At 48.0% G+C, this 18,911-nt stretch overlaps 1 protein-coding gene across 1 annotated transcript in view; it reads right to left on the bottom strand.

Annotated features, from left to right (window-relative positions):
- Nucleotides 1-18,911, bottom strand: part of LOC144168495 (uncharacterized) — a 142,179-nt gene that overhangs the window by 72,524 nt on the left and 50,744 nt on the right. Inside the window, exon 2 of the mRNA XM_077697464.1 lies at nt 2,943-3,151. Within this exon, the coding sequence (XP_077553590.1) occupies nt 2,943-3,151 (209 nt within the window). The remainder of the gene's footprint in view (nt 1-2,942; nt 3,152-18,911) is intronic.

Below are 18,911 nucleotides of genomic sequence, written 5' to 3'. Positions count from 1 at the left end.
CTCGCTCTCAACAACAGGTCCGCACCCCCCCCCCCCCCCAACACTACATAAAAAATAATACTTATCGGCGCCTGGTTTCGATCCCACGACCCTGCGGGCGGAACGCAAGGTACATGGTGCTCTACCCACTGCGCCACAAAGCCGACACAGAATCAAAGGCTACGAACGCGCCTTATATCCTTGACTCATTCAAACTACGTCAAGAAGCTGCTGACACAACGCATTCACTACCTGTGGGAGGAACGCGAGGTACATGGTGCTCTTCCCACTCCGCCACAAAACCGACACAGATTCAAAGGCTACGAACGCGCCTTATATCCTTGACTCATTCAAACTACGTCAAGAAGCTGCTGACACAACGCATTCACTAGCTGTGGGCGGAACGCGAGGTACATGGTGCTCTTCCCACTCCGCCACAAAACCGACACAGATTCAAAGGCTACGAACGCGCCTTATATCTTTGATTCATTCAAACTACGTCAAGAAGCTGCTGATACAACGCATTCACTACCTGTGGGCGGAACGCGAGGTACATGGTGCTCTTCCCACTGCGCCACAAAACCGACACAGAATCAAAGGCTACGAACTCGCCTTATATCTTTGACTCATTCAAACTACATCAAGAAGCTGCTGATACAACGCATTCACTACCTGTGGGCGGAACGCGAGGTACATGGTGCTCTTCCCACTGCGCCACAAAACCGACACAGAATCAAATGCTACGAACGCGCCTTATATCTTTGACTCATTCAAACTACGTCAAGAAGCTGCTGATACAACGCATTCACTACCACCAACTCCCCAAACACTAAACTTTAACGCAATACACCAACCCCCTATGCGACGCATTCACTCGAGTCCCCCTCGCGGGGAGATGGGCCCAGTTTTTTTAGTGCAATTGGCCATCACATCCTTACCACCTTCCTTGTGTCTCCAGCTTTGTTGCGCCATGAGTCACATTTAGTGGAGCGGTAACAAGCTATCACTCGAGCAACCTTCGCCTGCCCCGGGGGGCACGTCGCGGTTGCGGCCGCCGCCCACACAGCGACCGTGTTGCTGGTATACGTGGCTGCCTCAGTGCGCCTGTCGTGTGCCCTGCGCGTTTTCGCTCCCAGTGTAATAAAAAGCAATAAGCATCGAGTGTCTGGGATCACCGTAGAACTTAGGTCGCGGCCAGCTTCACGATGAGCCAACGAAATCCCGGCCCCTCCGCCGCCTACGATCGGATCGTTTCTCGAGAACAAAAGCGCCGACCTCCGATCGGAACGGTGAGCCGGCGAGAAACGTCCGAATTGCGGAATCGGCTAACACAAACTGGTGACGTGTTTGGAGGTTCTCTATTTACTCCACATCCAAGTAGCCGTCTATCTTGCGAGGACCTCCGTTGGCTGCTCGGTTGCGTCGCGCACACTTTAAAATTGATTTTAAATATGTTCTAGGCTGTATTTGTCGCTGATATTTTGCAGACGATGTATGTGTGTTCACACCATTATATCTCCCAAGTTATCTCGACTTCGGAATTTTGTGTTAGTACTCTTTTCAGGACAGGCTTCTTGACAACTACCATCCCCATCACTTCGCCATCCCCTCTGTGCCTTCCTGACACTCGATCATAGTGGACTCCCGTTAAACGGAACCGCAAAGGACCTGGGATATATGTTCCATTTATAAGGAGTCTTGTTTACAGCGAGGATCGGCTCAGCATTACTCGATGCGAAACATAGGTATTAGGAGAGCGATAGAAAATTGGCACAAATTGTGTCAGCACAATTGTGTCAGCACAATAGTGTTGTTTTTCGAATTAGTGACAGGATTTTTTTTAAAATGTGAACAGTCCACTTTCACTTTGCCTGGACTGTGGGGAATGCGATTTCTTGACTATTTGAAAACGACTTAAGGGTTGCTTGCTTTAGCTGTGGAAAGACGCCTTCTTATTGGCGCCACGCGTACTCGACAGGCGGCGCTAAACATTTAGGATGCTCTTGGTGACGGCGTACTTTGTCGCAAGCGCTGAATTCGTGAAACAACCACTCTAGAGGTCGTTGTTACCCCATCTTCTTTTCCAACGCAAGGGCACTGTGTAGTAATTTCCACAATGCCGCGGACTTAGCGACGAAATGTCGTATACACGTCGAACAAAGGCTCGAAGGTGTTAGCCTACCTGAACAAAACTGCAAGCACACCAGGGTATAATGTGCGGAATGTGGGAGCAAACCGAAAACAGCCGAACACGGAAAACGGGGAGTAATGCTTACTGCGATGGCACTGCGCTTGCTCAACTATAGTTGCACCAGTGTAGCCTCAGTTCCGTCGAAGCGGGGGTGGGAAAATGTGAAATCCGATTAACGAGTTTTTTCTTTAAATTGCCTTAGTACAAACCAACCAGCAGCGAGGCGTTTCTTCCTTGTGATCACTAGTTCCGTTCCACCGATTCCCTTTAATTGCGAGCCTGCTGTACTTCTATCATCACGAAGCGTTCACGTTTTATATTTCTGCTGTTTTCACATTAGCCTAAATGAACGTGTAGCGGACGGTACGTTTCTCGAAATGCTGACTCTACTGCCGCAGTACTCATCGCATGTGGCTAAACTTTACGCGCTACGTGTAACCATTGGACGAGCAGAGCAAACAAAGCCAAAGCAAAAGGCTCCGGAGAACAGAGTGTACAGCCGGTAAAAGGCTTGTCTATAACACAGCGTTCGTACTCTCAGCCCTATCCTGCCCCGCCGGAGCGGGATTTGGATAAAGCTACTGCGGAATTCTGAAGTATTAGCCCTTCGCTTTTCCCTCCGACATGTTTGGAACGAGAATGTTTCGGCAGTTTTCGGATGTAGCTGGTTGAAGTAGAAATCGGTGTTATAGACAAGCGTTTTACTGGCTGTACGTACGGCACCCATTCTGCGATATGAAGACGCGCTGCCTCGCACAAAGCTGTCCCTTACATGAGGTTCCGCTCTTCAATGGGCTTGCCCATGGAGACGACATCCGATGGCGCCTCACCGACGTTGACCTGGTCCAGGCTCGCCGCCAAGGGTTTAACGGCGTCGGCGTCGCCGGCAGCGTCTGGCGCAATGCTCCCGTCTCCCGCCGCGGAAGGCGTGGCGGTCTCAGTAGTGCGAGCTGGTTGATCAGCTTGTGCAGACATCGTAGCCTGCAGGAGAAATGCCAGAAACGAAGTGTCGGCGCAGCAATTCGCTTCTACACGCAACATTTCCACAAACATAATCATGCACTCTCTCAAGGTGGATGAGCAGCGAGGATTTTTAGCACACGACATAGTGGTTAGACAGTATTTAGATGAAAGGTACGAGGAAGTCTTACTTCGTTTGGACGCTGGCGGCCGTCATTCCCAAGAAAGTTATACCCTTGTGCGCACACACTCTATACTCTTACTCTACTGACCTTAAAAAAGGTGCCTGTTGACAACTAATGTTCTCAAAATGCCTATCCAAGTGATGGTACGTATAAGCTTGAGGTCTGGGTCATCCGTTCATCGTGATGACAAAGCCTATTATTACCAAATCAACTCGAGATGCGTATGCTAGTGGCGAAACGTATAAGCTTGAGGTCCAAATCATGTTTTGGACGACGTGCGACTTTGGTACTGATAGCGCGTACTAATAGCACACATTACAGGACGTTCACTTTCGAACGCCTCGCGCTCCAAAGGCAAGTGGAGCTCTCCGAGTATTTGCTCACGGACATAAAAAAATCATGATACCATAACCACGTAAGCTTCACTTTCAAAAATTCAAGATTAGCGTGCAATGGGCTATCTCCAAACCTAAGACGTAGAGAGGGGATATTTCTTGGGCTATGTTGCAAGGTACTCCGAAATTATTCGAAGGGGATTTTTTCATGGTCCTCTTATTCTGTGGATAGAGACATGCTTTCATTTTCTTTAACTTCCATCTTCGGATGATGCTTCTAGTATTCGCCGTGTCACACCCCACGAATGCACACGGGGGCCGCCAAAGGGGAATGCAATGGAGTTGACTGCGTAATTTATTCCGTTTTCTGCTAAGTTTACGCGTAAGAATAGGATTTTTGTTTTGGGGTCCGAGTGTCGTACAACTCGATATACGCGCCCTCTAAGATCCCTTTAAGGCAGTTTAGGATCTGGCTTTATAAGAACTCTGTGTGAATGGGTTCATCACTGACGAGAAACTTAATTCCTTCCCAGCCCCACTCCGCTGGTCTAAGCCAGATAAAGACTGGGCTTCGATAACGCGCCCACTCAACCCAGATTGTGCAGTATTGGGTGAAACAGTCAAGGTCTTCAGTGTGAGGGACAACCGTTTAACCGCTAGCGAAAGCAGGGAGGGGGCACTGTACGACATTTGTGGGCTCGGAGGAGTGTGAGAGAAGTGCACGAGTCTACAACTACATCTAGAGATCACAAAATATATTTTTATATTACAAGCTATTCCCCAAGCTTATGCGGCCTCACCATCTCATTTTTCCTCGAAAATGAGCCAACTTGTGATACACGTAAAAAAAACAACAGCGTAATATCAAAGAACAATTGGAAAGCCATGTAGGCAGGACCTACATAATACGGAAGCTTATTTTTATTTTGTAAGTGACCAGCTCCGCACCGGAGCGCCAGGTCACCCTGGTGCGGCGCGCAGTGGAAGCAGCCCCAACAAGAGGCCTCCTGGACTTAGGAGGCTAACCATGCCCTTATACCATTTCCCTTTGGCTCAATAAACGTTTTGCCACCACCAAGTGTATACTTAATATTTTTCTTTTTTATACCTTTTTACTCCTTTCACATACTCCCTTTCCCGTTCTTTTAATGTACCCCGTCTCTCGCAACGACGCCACCGTTGCGAATGCAGCTCTCTCCCTTGTCCAAGGTAGCTCTCTCCGCGCACTCTCTCTACTCCATTTGTCCGTGCGCTTCTGTCACTGCCTCTATTGAAATTCCGATGGGGATCGACGACAAGTTTTTGCTGACATTCCCCACCTCTCACTCACGCAATATAAAATGTAGTAAGTGGACTTTAATGCCTTTATCCAGCGTGCAGGCCCAAGGCAGACCTTCCACATTGCAGGGAACAGTTATGAGCCCCATTTAGCAAACGCTCAAAAAGATGGGCGCGTGTCGTCCAACCGTATATATAGCGGCATTTCGGAGAATGCGGTTGTAGCTTCGCTCCCTTGTCATTGGGTCATCTATAAACGCAGCTATACGCGTACTTTCTACTGACTTGAGTACTTAGAGTTCCGAATGTTCGACCGTCTCTTAACTAGGCATCTGCCACTTTGGGTTTCCATGGCTAGCAGTGTCGAAGTGCTTTCGGCCTCGAGCGAGGACTTTTTTACGAGATATATATGGGGCGTGCGACCTTACTTGAGCTCTTTGCGTCGATGCTTGTCAGAAATAAAGCGCTGAACCGGGACAAAGGCGGTAGGTGCGGTGGGCCGAGGAAAAGAACAGGCTGTTTGCCGTATAGATGCTCGCGCTATTGTCACGCGTTCATGGGAAGGATGATGATGATGCTGGTGATGGGGATAGTGGCGATGAAGGTGCGCTCTGAGAATTCGGAACTAACCGTAAGGGGGATTTGCCAGTGCTAAAGTGGTGGCTGTGTTCACGTAAGCTATTAACTGCTTAATTTAATGTATTTTCGAGGCAGAAAATGCGAACTTGAAACGAAAAAACAATGGTAACAACCCAAACAACTTGATGATTAAAGCTACTTTAGGAATTCCAGCGACTTGTAGCAGAAAGATAAGCTTGAATAAAATCGGAAATCTGATTTTTCCCCACCTTATCTTGACCTGCAATCCGAAAAAAAAACCTGTAGGTGGCATCGAAAGAGCAAGCCCTGTAGGGTTAATTGTGCCCTCCCAAAGCAAATGCCCAGCCAGCGGTGAGCGTCGAAAATAGGGAAAAGAACGGGTTGACAGATTCGGGGACCTGGCACCGTACACCCAGTTTCGTTGCAGAAAGCACTGGTTCAAATAAATATAAACTGATCCTCGTAATCGTGCAGCGGAGTTTAGGAAAGGTACCTCGCATTGCCGCGAAGTGCAAGGACGAGGTACTTACAGGAGCCATGAAGACAAAACAGAAGTTTGGTTCATTCAAAAGATTGCCTCGTTAGAATCATACTGACACCACATTTAATGTAAACGTCGCTCAAATAAGCTGCATAATAAGGAAAAAAGGGAATGGCCATGCGACCCACTAGCTCATTTCCCGCAACGGAACCTATGATGTCATACCAGCCTGCTCTGTGATTGGCGGAGGCCGGCAAAAGCAAACGCAAATTAGGCAGAGCTTATAAGCTTGCCGAACGAGCCAGTGGCGCCTAAATGTAATGCACATCCATTTTACAGCGGTGAGAATGGTGCGGTAAACAACAAAAGTAATGAAAATACACGTAAACATAGAAGTACCAATACGCACTGCTGTTGGTACTGCGCGCATTATGCTTGTTTTAGCTGCACAGCAGTCCGACGCTTTGGAGTTGTTTTATACGACGCTGGCCGCGGTTGGCGTAAGCGACGTTGGCGTACGTGAACCTGTTTGTCAAGCATGCCCCATGTTTCACGAAGCGATAACTTTCTACCGTAACAAAAACTATACAGGTGCAAACACGATCAAAATCAAAGCAATGGCAGAGTTGTTGTTGTTGTAGAACTTTTATTGTGAGAAGAAAGGGGAGGGGGCAGGAGTGAAAAGTTGAAAGGGAGTTCATGGGTGGGGCCCAATGTCCAGGGCTCCAGATGCAACGGCTCCCACCTAGGCTCTCTAGATCAGACGTAGCTGATCTTCGAGAGAGGAGCTGGTAAGGGGTGCCTCCCATGTCTCGATAGGATTAATCTGTAACTATTGTTTTCCTGGGGCCAGATGCGCGGGCAAGCCCAGGTTGCGTGAAATAGCGTGGCTATCCTCCGCATTTTGTGCACGTTTCTTGGAAGGGATTGGGGAACATTTTTGCCAGTCGTGATTTATGTGGGTACGTGTTTGTTTGTATTTGTCTCAGGATTTGAGCTTCTATGGCATTTAATTCCTTGTGTGGTATAGGAAAGGTACTTCTGTTTTGCCTAATAAGCGAGAGTCTTTCTCCATATTTTTCGGGGAAGGGGGTGTGATAAGCGTGATCGTCAGGTGTGCGGCGTGTAAGTTCACGCACTGCCTTGTCCGCTGCTTCATTACCCTCCAGTCCTTCGTGTCCGGGACACCATGTGATATTGTATTTTTTCTTCAGTTCAGGTGGAAGAAGGTTTTTGAGGCGTTTTGGTATTCTTCCTGCGGCAAGGTTCAATACTGCTCTCTTGGAGTATGTTATTATGTTCAGGTTCAGACTTCTGCTCGTCTTTTCGCCGAGTCGAATTGCCATGAGGATGGCACCAGTCTCCGCTTCTTCTGTGTTTGACTGTCTAATTGTCATGCGATCTTGCAGAGCTCCCTTGAAATCTGTGACCACTAGTGTGGCGTTGGTTTTGTCACATGTTCCAGCATCCGTATACACCGTGTTTTCATGATCCTTGAATTTTTCCCTGAGGTATTGGCTCTCGCTTGCCTTCTGTTTTTGTGTACAGTGGGGTCCATGTTTTTCGGTAGAGGAAGGGTTTTGATGTGACTGCGCTGTTCAGGTTTCAAGTCCGTCATGGCGTCCAGTCGTGTTCTTTCTGTGGGGCTACCTATCTCCCAGTTTTAGTGGTGGCAAGCCTTTCCTTCTGGGCGATTAGTAATGCTTCCTTGATCTCTTCGACGGTGTTGTACACTCCTAATTGAAAGAATTTTTTCGTGGACGTGTACAATGGTAGGCCCAGTGCTGCTTTATATGCCGTCCTGATGATAATGTTTATTCGTTCTTCCTCTTGTTTGTTTAGGTTGTGATACGGTAAGCTGTACGCCAGCCTACTCGTGACGAGGGCTTGCATGATTCTTAATGTTTCTCCTTCCCTCAATCCGGCTTTTCCTTTAGTGATTCTCTTCACAATTCGGGCTAGCTGGGTTGAAGATTTACTGATTTTTTCAATAGTGAGATCGGCTCTTCCGTTTCTTTGTATTGTCATTCCCAGGACGCGAATGTGGTCTCTTTCTGGGATTACAGATTGGCGAATCTTCACAGCTATCTTACCTTCCTTGTTACTGCTTCGGTGTGCGTGGATTCTTACTATCTCTGATTTTTCCGGGGCGCACTGGAGTACATTTTCGCCTGCCAGCTTTACTACCCAGTTTACGGCGTTCTGAAGATGCCTTTCTTTTTCAGTAGTTGACCCTTGCGTCGCCCATATCGTTCGGGAGTTCTCTCAGCTTGTTCGCGATCTTTATCATCGAAATGTTGAAGAGGAGAGGGGATATGATGGATCCCTGCGGCGTGCCTGCATTTGACATCTGAAAGGGTTTTGATCTCAGTTGGCCAATTCCTACCGTTGCTGTTCTGTTGGATAGGAACGCTGTTACGAACTTGAAGGTTCTTTCGCCGCAGCTCATTGCGCTGAGAGTTTCTTATATGGCTTTGTGGGAGACGTTATCAAATTCTCCCTTCAAGTCAAGGGATAGGATAAAGTGTTCTCCCTGAGCAATCTTCTTTATTACTTCTTCCTTTATGAGTAGGAAGGCGTCCTGTGTGGACAGTCCTGCACGAAAGCCTATCATGCTATTTGGGAAGATGCCGTTATCTTCTATGTAGTTGGTTAGCCGATTGGTGATAATTCTCTCATAGAGTTTCCCTACGCATGACGTAAGAGAAATAGACCTAAGATTTTCAATTCTAGGCGGCTTGCCTGGTTTGGGAATAGATTCAATATCCGAATTTCGCCATTCTGCTGGTACAGTGCCCGGTATCCAAAGTTTTTCATTTATGTATTCTGTGATTTCATCCACCTGCTGATCTCCCATGTTTCTTAGCATGGCGTTTGTGACTCCATCTTTTCCTGGGGCACTGTTTTTCTTTGCCGACATCATTGCATTGAGGACTTCCTCTCTTGATATTTCCCTGTCCATACACTCGTTCTTACTTCCCTCGTATGTGTTTGGTTGGGTCTCCCTCTTCTGTGCTGCACAGTGCTTATTTTTAAGGGCCTCGATAAGGTCTTCGTCACTCCCTGGGAAGGTGTGCGCCACTCTTCTGAAGTTGTGGTTGTTTTCTCGTCTTGTGGAGGCGCGGTCTAGCATGTTTTTGAGTATAGCCCATGTTCTAGATGTGCTCCTTGTTCCCTTAAGTGACTCGCAGAAAGTATTCCAGTTTTGTCTGGCTAGTTGGTCTGCATATTCCTTTGCTTGCCTCGTGATATCTCTGATTCTTTGTTTGAGTTTCATGTTTTTCTTTTGATTCTCCCATCTTTTCTTGACGCTTCTCCTTGCATCCCACAGGTGAGCTAAATAGTTGTCTATGTTTGGGGTCAGTTCAGTTCTCTGTATAATGTTTGTGGAGTTCTTGTGCTTATTTTTAAGGTTGTCACACCAGATGCTAATATCCTGAATTTTCGTTTTCTTTTCCTCGATTTGCATGGAGTCTCTGTATTTTTTCCAGTCGGTTAGTTTTGCCACACCTAGTGGTTTCCTAAATTTAGTTGCGATGACCGCAATACTTATGATGTTGTGATCACTTCCGAGTGTTTCTTGTGTGTTAATCCAGGTGATGTCATTCTCGGTTTCTTTTGTGAAGGTCAAGTCCGGGCATCTGTCTCTAGAGTGTTCATTCCCGGACCTGGTGGGATTCGTTGGGTCATTTATGTAGATCAGTCCCATCTGTTCAATTGCCCTGAGAAGTCCCTCTCCTTTCTTACTGTTTCGCTGGTAACCCCATTCCATGTGCGGAGCATTGAAATCTCCTGTGATTATTCTTTTGTTGTTTCTAACAATTTCTCTAGATTCCCAGAGTAAATCCTCGAAGCATTCGTCCTTTTTTGATGGAGAGCTGTACACATTTAAGACAAAGACGCTCTTTTTCCACCTTTTGTTTGGTACAACTTCTATAAGTGTTGCTGATGGTTGTACTGTAAGTAGGGTGTGGTGAATTGTCGTGATGTCCTTTTTAAAGTAGGTCTCTACTCTAAGGTCAGGCGTTGCTATTATCGCTGTGTAGCCTTTTATATTGGTTTTGTTTCCTGCTTCTTGTAAGCATATGATGTCTGGCTTAATTACGGACGCTTGGATGTATTGCTCTAAACTGGGTTTTTTCTTCCTTATGCTACGACAGTTCCACTGCCAGATTTCCAAGTTTTCATTTTCCTTTTGATTTCTATGGATATTCATCTTCGCTCTCCGTCTCTTCTGTGTCGGAGCGTTCCATACCCGCTTCCATCACTTGCTGCTTTTCTGCTTTGGGGTTGCGTGGCATTTTTAATTTTCTTTTGCCTTCCCCGCTCTTGCGAAGGGACGTGCTTATATGACTTTGTATCTGATCTAATCTGTTGTTGAAGGCTTCCTGCATTTTAGCGAGGAAGAGGCCTATTCCACTTGAGTCTTGCAGCAACGTTAGCGGTACTGCTGGTGATGGGATAGGAGCTGGTGAAGTTTGTGGAGTGAAAGGATTTGGATTCGTTCCTTGTATTCGACCTTGGAAATTTGCGCTTCCTCTGATCTCGTTTTCTCTTAGTTGTTTTTTAAGTTGTGCTATTTCAGCGTTCTGTTTCGTTATTTGTGCTCGTAGTTTCTCTATTATGAGGTCCTGTTTAGTTTGGCGTGTTTCTGTATTGTTGTTTGTGTTTCTGACGAAGGCAGCAACCTTAGACCAGCTCACCTCGGCTGACGTTTCTTGGGTCCGCTCCCCCTGCCCTTGTCCTCTCCTCCTGACTAGGTGGCTGCCTGGGGTGCTTGGTCCCGTTGTCTCTCCTTGCAATTGAGATGCCTTCTTAGAGTTCGCCTGTTGGATCGATTCTGGGCTGTGCTCCTCGTACGGGGGTGGTTCCACGCTGCGTATTTGTCGGTCCTTGTTTTTTTTGGTCCTGGTCTTCTTGGGTTCCTTTTCGACGTCGGTGACTGGTTGTCTTGAGATGCTGCGGTCCCTGGTTCCCCTGGTCCCCAGTGCGTCTTCGAGCAAGGGCCATTCGGTGCTGAACCATCTTGGGCGGGTCTGCTTCTTGTTTTCTTCGTTCTTCTTGTTCCCTGATTTTCTATTTTGGTTTCCCGGTGGAATTCTGGCCTTTCGTAGTTTTAATTTACGCTCCCGTGCCCCTGTCATGTGGCCTTCTCCACAAAGGGAACATTTGGGTTGGCAGGAGTGATCTTCAGTCGGGTTTTCGGTTCCACAGATTGAGCATTTTTCAACGTTTGGCGTCGGGCAGACGTCAGAGCGATGTCCCGTCGACACGCAGATATAACATACCTGTCGAGTTGGTTTGTACAAAAAGCATGGCATTTCTCCTCCGTAAAAGTAGACAGCACGGCGGACTGTGTCTCCCTCGAAAGTAATGAGGGCGGTCTTGGATGTCCCGAGCATGCGAGCTTGGATGATCTTGGTGTTTTGCGTGCGAACTGGTAGTCCTTGCATTAGCTCTTCGGATGTTGTTTTGGGGGGGAAGCCATGCACCACTCCTCTCACTTCCTGGTCGGAAAAAGCCACATACGCCACAACCTCGTGGTCCGCTCCTCCTAGTGGTATGTGCGTGATTTTGCGGAGCAAGTCAGCTGCCTCCATGTTAGACGTACTGAGGACGAGAATGTTGGATCCTGAGCGGGGACGTATAATTAGGTCGTGGAGGTATTCTACCCGGTCTCCGCATGCCTGTGCGATAGCCCTGGTGACTTCCACTGTAGTGTAGTTCTTAAGTGGGAGTCCTTTCTTGGGCCGCACGATTATTTTTACACCCTCTTTCGGCAGCGGAGGCAACCGTCTCCGCGATCTACTCCGTCTCCATGTCGTCGGTGGTTGAGTAGCGGTACTCGCCTTTGCTGTAGGTGGTGGTTGCTGTGCTTGTCGTTCAGCAAGTTTGGCCTCCTGTCGTAGCCGCTTCTTCGTTCTGCGGCTTACGGCTTGGTCCCAGGCTGTGTCGTCGTGGTTCGACGCCTCCCTCGAGGGAACCTGGGGCCGTTTTCGCTCCTGTTCCGCCTTCTTGCCTTTCTTGATCAGTGCTTGAATGATGCGTGTCTTGAAAATCCATGCTGGATTCTCCGTGAGTGTTGCCTGTATTGGTTCCGGCGCTTGAGGGGCCTCCGGTTACACACTGGTGTTGCTGCGGCAGTGCACCGCTCGATGTAGGCTCCATAGGCAGGCCCTGCATCTCCGCCAACGTAGCGCGAAAACCGCCACGCTCGTCGGGGGACTGCATGGTTAGGCTTAGTTCGGTCCGCCGCACTCACTCACTCTGTGGGTTTGTAGCGTCGTCGAAACTTTACGCACAAACACAAAACGAATATGCACGGAGTCCGTAGTGTGAGATTTATCGTCTCGCACGCAAATTTCAGGTGTAGGCCTACTTGCCGGGTTTGAGATGGCGAAAGCAGTTTTCACAGGGCCCACGCGAAGCCCGCCGTTCCACCATCAGCTGCACGTGTCAGCGTGCTGACTATGCTAGCGCCATCTGGGAGGTTTGACGGCAAGAGAGTCTGCAGAGCCTTTTGGCCCTGCAGGCTTGCTTGCCGTCAAACTTGCTCGCGTCAGACTTGGTTGCGTGCGGCGCAGTGGAAGTTCGTTTGTATACGCGCCGTTACGACTTCATTGCAGACGTCACTAAAGCACACGATTTGGCGGGAGAATAAAAATTTTAGCCTAACTTGATTAATTTCTTAGTGAATACGGGATCATTTCCTGCCGCGCAAGCGCTGGGGACAATATAAATCAAGAAGTTCTTCAAATAAAACAAACTTGTATTTTGTCTTCATGGCTCCTTCAAGGGGGACTTGCCTGTTAACATTCCTTTGGGACTAACTGCTTCATGACTCACGGACTTCAAAACCATCGTGCACAACACAAAAAGCTTTACAGATACATATAAGTATTCACAACTTCCCTGTTTGCTTATTTTAGAAATATGCCACTTCTGTACTGCAATAAAAAAATACAACTCTCGCTTGCTAGACAGCTAGCGCCATCTAGTGAAAACTGAATAAATCAAAATACTCCTCTTGCTAATTTTTAATCTCAGTAAAGAAGTAATATATTTGTAAAAGAAGCCAACTTGGCCGTCAGGAACATTTCTATGAGTTTGTAAAACCTTTGCTATCTGTACCAGATGCTTTTTAAGCCAGTGGGTCATGACTCAGTAGGTCCCGTAGGAATGTGATCAGGTGAGACCCCTTAAACTTTAAATGCATATACTCTTCACTGGACAAACCCTGACATGGACGACTAGCGCCTAGATACCAAGACATCCTGAGCTTTGAGGATGCAAAAAGGGATAGAGGTAATGATAATTGTATTTGAGGACCATTCCCTTGCGCCTCTGCAAGAAGGGTCTCGACGTTCGTGGCCTGTGCGCACAGTCTCCTCTACCGTCGGTAACAGCCAGGTTCCAGCCCGCACGATATTTTGTAGTGATGTTCATGTATTGTGCGTGGTTCTTTTTTTTTTTTTTTGTAAATAGGGCTGGCTCTGCATCTCTTATGGCACTTAAGAGCACGATGTAGCCTATCACCGCGTTTAATGGACGTTCAGTAGCATATTTCAAGTAGCGATTCTGTGCCATTCTGGCAGTGAAAACTGGTGTTAGACGACTTAATTTAACTAACCGACTGCAGCTCACGTGAGATAAAAATTAGCAGTGGCTTAGCTCGGCTATGCCAGGATATACGTAGCTTGAGCTAAGGTTCAGCTGGTTATTGTTAGGTTTCCTGGTTGTCTAAGATCATCTGATTATCATGCTTGCTACTGCTAAAACGATTTCCCATCCAATCCAATCCAAACGAATTTAATCCAATCCAATCCAATCCAGTCGCGGCGGCGGCGGCCCCGGCGCGCCAGCTGTGCACCGTGAGACGTCAGTGCTCCTCGCGCATGCGCAGTACGGCTCTCCAGGAGCCACGCGAAACTGCTCAACCTCGGCCAGTGTAGCTCACACTGCAAAAACTGACGGCTATAAAAAGAAACAAAATATCAAGCGACACGCTACTTACTCTCTGTTCGAAGAGTTGCGCCGGCCGCTGTCGAGCACTGGGGATGGAAAACGTCGGCTAGACGAGCCACAAGAAACGTAACGACGATGGAGGCCTAAAGAAGTGTCTGCGAGAAGAAAAGATCCGGAACGAGGCAGGCTGGGGAGAACCTATCATCGTCTCGCTTTGTTCTCGACCCCCAGCGCGCCGTTAGGCCCAGGCCTGATAAAACAGCACCCAAGCGCCCCATTAAGGGGCCGCGGCGAACCTTTGCAATCAGCGGCTGCCTCACGGGGTGGTCAGTATCACGCGTGGCTTGACATTGGCACCTGCACTCGGAGGTCGTCACTAGATTCATTTTATTCAGTCTCCGGGCCGCAGCTTACCCGGTTTACTTTTCTCTTCTTTTTTTTTCTGCACTAGCAGGTTCAGTCCTTTCGATGTTGTTATTTATTTGCCTAACTTCCACTTCTATATTTCCCTGCTGGGCTTATCTCTTGGGTGTCAATCGAGCCATTGTGGGACTACGCAATCGCGACCAAATTGTGGCAATCGAAGGATGACCCCCCACGCTGCCGAAGGCGAGTGGTTCGCTTGTTACTACGAATTTTGTTCAACGGTAAAACCTGATGACCAGCCTAAGCTAGCCATGGGGGTGGGGTGGGAAGTGCGCCGCATGCACGCTCATGAAAATAAGTAGGTTATAGAAACAGGTAGACAAGCGCCCAAGAGCGTAAAGAATACACAATGAGTGTTTCTTCGAGTGCCAGGAGCGAGCGTGGAAATAAAATTCTCGGAGGTTCCAGAAAGATTTTCCACGGAGAGTTTTGCGTATTAAGGTGGTCTCTTTTCCAAGAGAACAGTGGGATGGCCCATTAACAATGACGTTCCGTCTGGATCAACCTGGAAATGTGATAACGGAGTTGATTGATAGCGGCCAACTTAGTGGAACCACTCCATGGCAAAGGCTGATAGATGTGAAGCAGAGCGAAGCCTCTGTTCAAAGCCTCTGTTCATGGCGCATGGGTGGTCTAAAGGTGGCCAAAGGACATCAACGTAGTGTCTGGTCTCCCGCTTCAATGCTAGCGGCACCACCTAAAGTCACTTTAGTACCACCGGGTTCGGTGTGCGTCTGTGTGACTGTATTCTTATTCCGCGTCTTTGTATTACTTGTGCGGCGCTATTGCATACGCTAATGTCCCCACAATAAGCCTGGCTTGAAATTCGACGTTGTTGGTTTGTTTCTGCTGTAATTCCTTTTGGTTAGGTTTGAAGCGTTGCAACCTCGACACCATAAACACCGCGGGCTGGCGAAATGGCGAAGTCACATCAGACCAGAAATAAAAGACAATCGACCGCCAGGATTTCCGGATAAAACGTACGTTTTCATGCTAAGAAAAGGGCTCTGGTTCTACAATTTTCCGTCTAGAATCACGCCAAAGGAGCCAACCTTATTATGGTAATGTTCACTGAAACCGTTTGAACCAACTTTATACAGCTACTACATGAAGACGGATGGTGCTGCACTTAAATATTTCAAAACGCATATTTCAAAGGCATGTATACTGAAATAGAGAGAAGAAAAAAAAAAACAAAAAACAAAGGAAGCTTACACTAGTGCGTAAGACTTGACGGTAGCGAAGCTGTACGCAACCTTCACGACCATGAGGACATTTTAAGTCGACGATTGCAGCCGATTTGCTTCTTCTGCCTGCCACAACGACCTTTACTCTATCATTACTGCTATTCGCAAGGCGCGTAGATGGTGGCACTGCGCGGTGGCAGGAAGAGAAAACACTATGGATGATCGTTGATTGGTTGATTGTACGGTCTAACGCACCGACGCAACGCAGGCGATGAGGCGCGCAGTAGTGGCTCCGGATTTATTTTGACCACCTGGGGATTTTTAACATGCGCCGAAATCTCGTACACGCGGGCGTTTTTGCTTTTCGACTCCATCACAAAAGCGGCCGTCGCGGCCGGCAATCGAATGCGCGTCCTCGTGTTCAGCTAGCAGCAGAACGGCTTAGCCACTGAGCCACCTCGGCGTGTAAGTGTTGTCACGATTACGGGGAACGATGGAGTTTTTTTTGTTTTTTGGGGTGGGAGGGGGGGGGGGGTGGCAATTTTGGCCAATCTCCCTAAGTTGTATGCTTGGCTTGACAAACGTGCGCGACGGACGCTGGGCGGTCTTCGCGAGGCATGCATACACGAGCGCTCGGCATTTCCGTGATATTTTTAAAAGCGGACAATAAAAATGACGAGTTGATAAGCAGCTTCGCTGATAAAAGAGGAAATTATAATCGTCAACGAGAAAAAAAGGGTCTCAGAAGTGAGCATGTGTGCGTGATAAGGGGAAGGTGATTTTTATAGTATACAGTCGTATACTACAGTCATACTTAGCAGGAACACTACTTAGTGTGCCATCGGGCAGTTTTTATAGGGAAGCATGATGTCAGTAGCGATAGAAGAGCCACGGCCATGATGTCAATGCATCAAAAATACAAATGAGGACGCCAAATGAGGACAATGCTTTTAACGGGTGGCTTTCAATACTCTCTTTAGTAACTGTTGCGTAGCAACCATTCACGGGCTATAGCGTCGCCATTGACGCGTACGCCGGTAATCTGAGAAATCGCGCACTCGTGTCGCCATAGGCAACTTTTAGGAAGGAAAAAAAAAAGCCACGTACGGCTCGTTGAACCCGACGCTCACGTAACCAAAGGGCATCCAGGCTGCACGGGTGTTATTTTGCCGCTCAAGAGCCACCACTCGCCGCCCTTGTTGCTGTAATCCGGTCACCACGTTACTGGGGGTGCATATTCGGCTGACGTTCTTTCCTTCCTCTCGTTCCGTTATTTTATGCTGTATACACGCATCGGTGTTTTCGTCGATGTACGAGAAATAACGCTGGAAACACGAAGGATCCCGTAGGCTCGTCCAGTGTTTGAAATTACTGAGTAGGCAGATAGGGTGTCACGAGAACGGGGCATAGTCACGAAGGATATTGCCAAGGAAAAGGAAAAGTTTAGCGAAAAGTTCGAAGCACACGACAAACAGTTCGCGTTTATGCATGCCCTCGCCTACAAAGCTTCTAGAGAGGGCGCTGACGCGTGTAGCGTAACGTAAGCGCGTTGAGCTCTGTATAAGGAGCGCCGAAACAAAAAGAACATGAATGCCGCTCTGTTCATCCAGCTCGATGATGTTGCCCTGGAAGGTTCATTCATCTGTAGAAAACACGCCGCGGGGAGTGTGCCAAAAGCTCCACCGGGATCCCGGCACGCCCCTGCGCTTAGCAAAACGTGGAAGACAGGCCAACTTACGGCGGCATCACCGCGAACAAGGCAGAAAATGTGAATCTGTCAGCTTTTGTCGCTTGTTTAGGGTACACCTCGGCCTTAGATAGGGAAGCAGAGGCTAAGCAGTATACTCACGGAGTGTGTTGCCTCGCGGGAAAGAAGGAAGCTCTCGCTGAGTACCGTGCCTTCATTTTTCTCTCATGCCAAAGTGCAAACCCGGCATGAGATCAAGCAGCAATTACGCACTCTCTGTGGAGTTGCCGGAAGTGGCAGTTGTTCTCACTGTGGAAAGTTATTAGCGGGGCACCCTTTGCCGTCAATAACGGTATTTTGCTGTCCTTACGGCCATTCAAACGCCATTCGAAGCTCCCCTTACTGCAGCCAAGCATGTACTTTATATTATACGCGCTGTTAGCACCACGAGGTTAGAACTAGGACTTTGGAAGCGTTTCTGCTTGCAAAATGAAGATAATGACACGAGCTAAACAGTTGGTCGCACAATCGTGTATGTATGCTATCCAGAAAGAGGGTACAAACACCGGGCCATCACCATTGGATTTATAAACGAGGTGAGATTGTGAACCTAGGTGAATCGAAGGCAGAAAACGTAGCGGTGACATTGTGAATCCTCGCGCATTGGTCCCACCATGTTTACTGTGACCGTAGCTTTCTGCCGTACCACATTCCCAATAATCAATGATTTGGGGAAAGTGTTTATGAATTGAATGACGACTAAATTCGTTATTGCAGACGCACGGGCACTCACACGAGCGCGCACCCCCCCCCCCCCCCCCCAATCCAACCATGACATGTATATGCATAGGCGCGACAAACGGGTTCTCAAATTTTCCCAGAGAATCGGTACGTCTTGCTAAAAAAAAGTCACTATATTGGTAAAGCGCGCCGGACGCTGATAATCAGAAGAGGTACTTCCTGCGGACGGATCCCAAAAGCACTGTGACCTGCGGCCAAAAGCCGCAATACTTTATGGATTGCTTGTGCAAAATTCCAACGCCAGTAAGCTATAGGTTTATTCGCGCTTAGGACAAGAAATTAGAGAGGGTGAAAAAAAAAGGAGGAATATCTTGTATCAGTCAGTTTATATCTAGGAATACCATTCTTTTCCACTGCAACGCGTTTGCTTCTAGGTTTCTCGAATTCAGCGTTAACAAGAAAGCGGCCTATAGCCAAAACTACATGTCGGTTCAACCGAGGGCTCTTTGGGCAACCCACCGTTTACATCAACGCCCGAACAGTCCTCACTCGACATAGCAGAGTGCAGCAGGCACTGCGAAGGCTGCGGCTGTAGTCTCGGCAATAGTTCTGAGCCGCAAGCTGAAAGATAATACCCGATAATGGCGCCGACGATGCCTCGTGAAAACCAGTTATATGTTAAACACGAAATGGTTCACTATGCCACCCTAAAATCTAATGCGTCGCCTTATGTTCACCGCCATAAATTCGACTAAAACCTCAGGCCGATTTTACTAACTAGAATGGCGTTGCTGTGCGTTAGCTTCGCGAGTAGTGTAATCTGGTGGCTCACCTACAAAATACGGCAAGGCTCCTTGTTGTCCTCCTCTTTCTTTCCGAGGTCGCACTGTCTCAGT

This window comes from Haemaphysalis longicornis, unplaced genomic scaffold (assembly GCF_048455015.1).
Source record: "Haemaphysalis longicornis isolate Haplotype H1 unplaced genomic scaffold, Haemaphysalis longicornis Haplotype H1 scaffold_2, whole genome shotgun sequence".
Classification (NCBI taxonomy): Eukaryota; Metazoa; Arthropoda; class Arachnida; order Ixodida; family Ixodidae; genus Haemaphysalis; species Haemaphysalis longicornis.
This window is presented reverse-complemented; position numbering and strand designations above follow the sequence as displayed.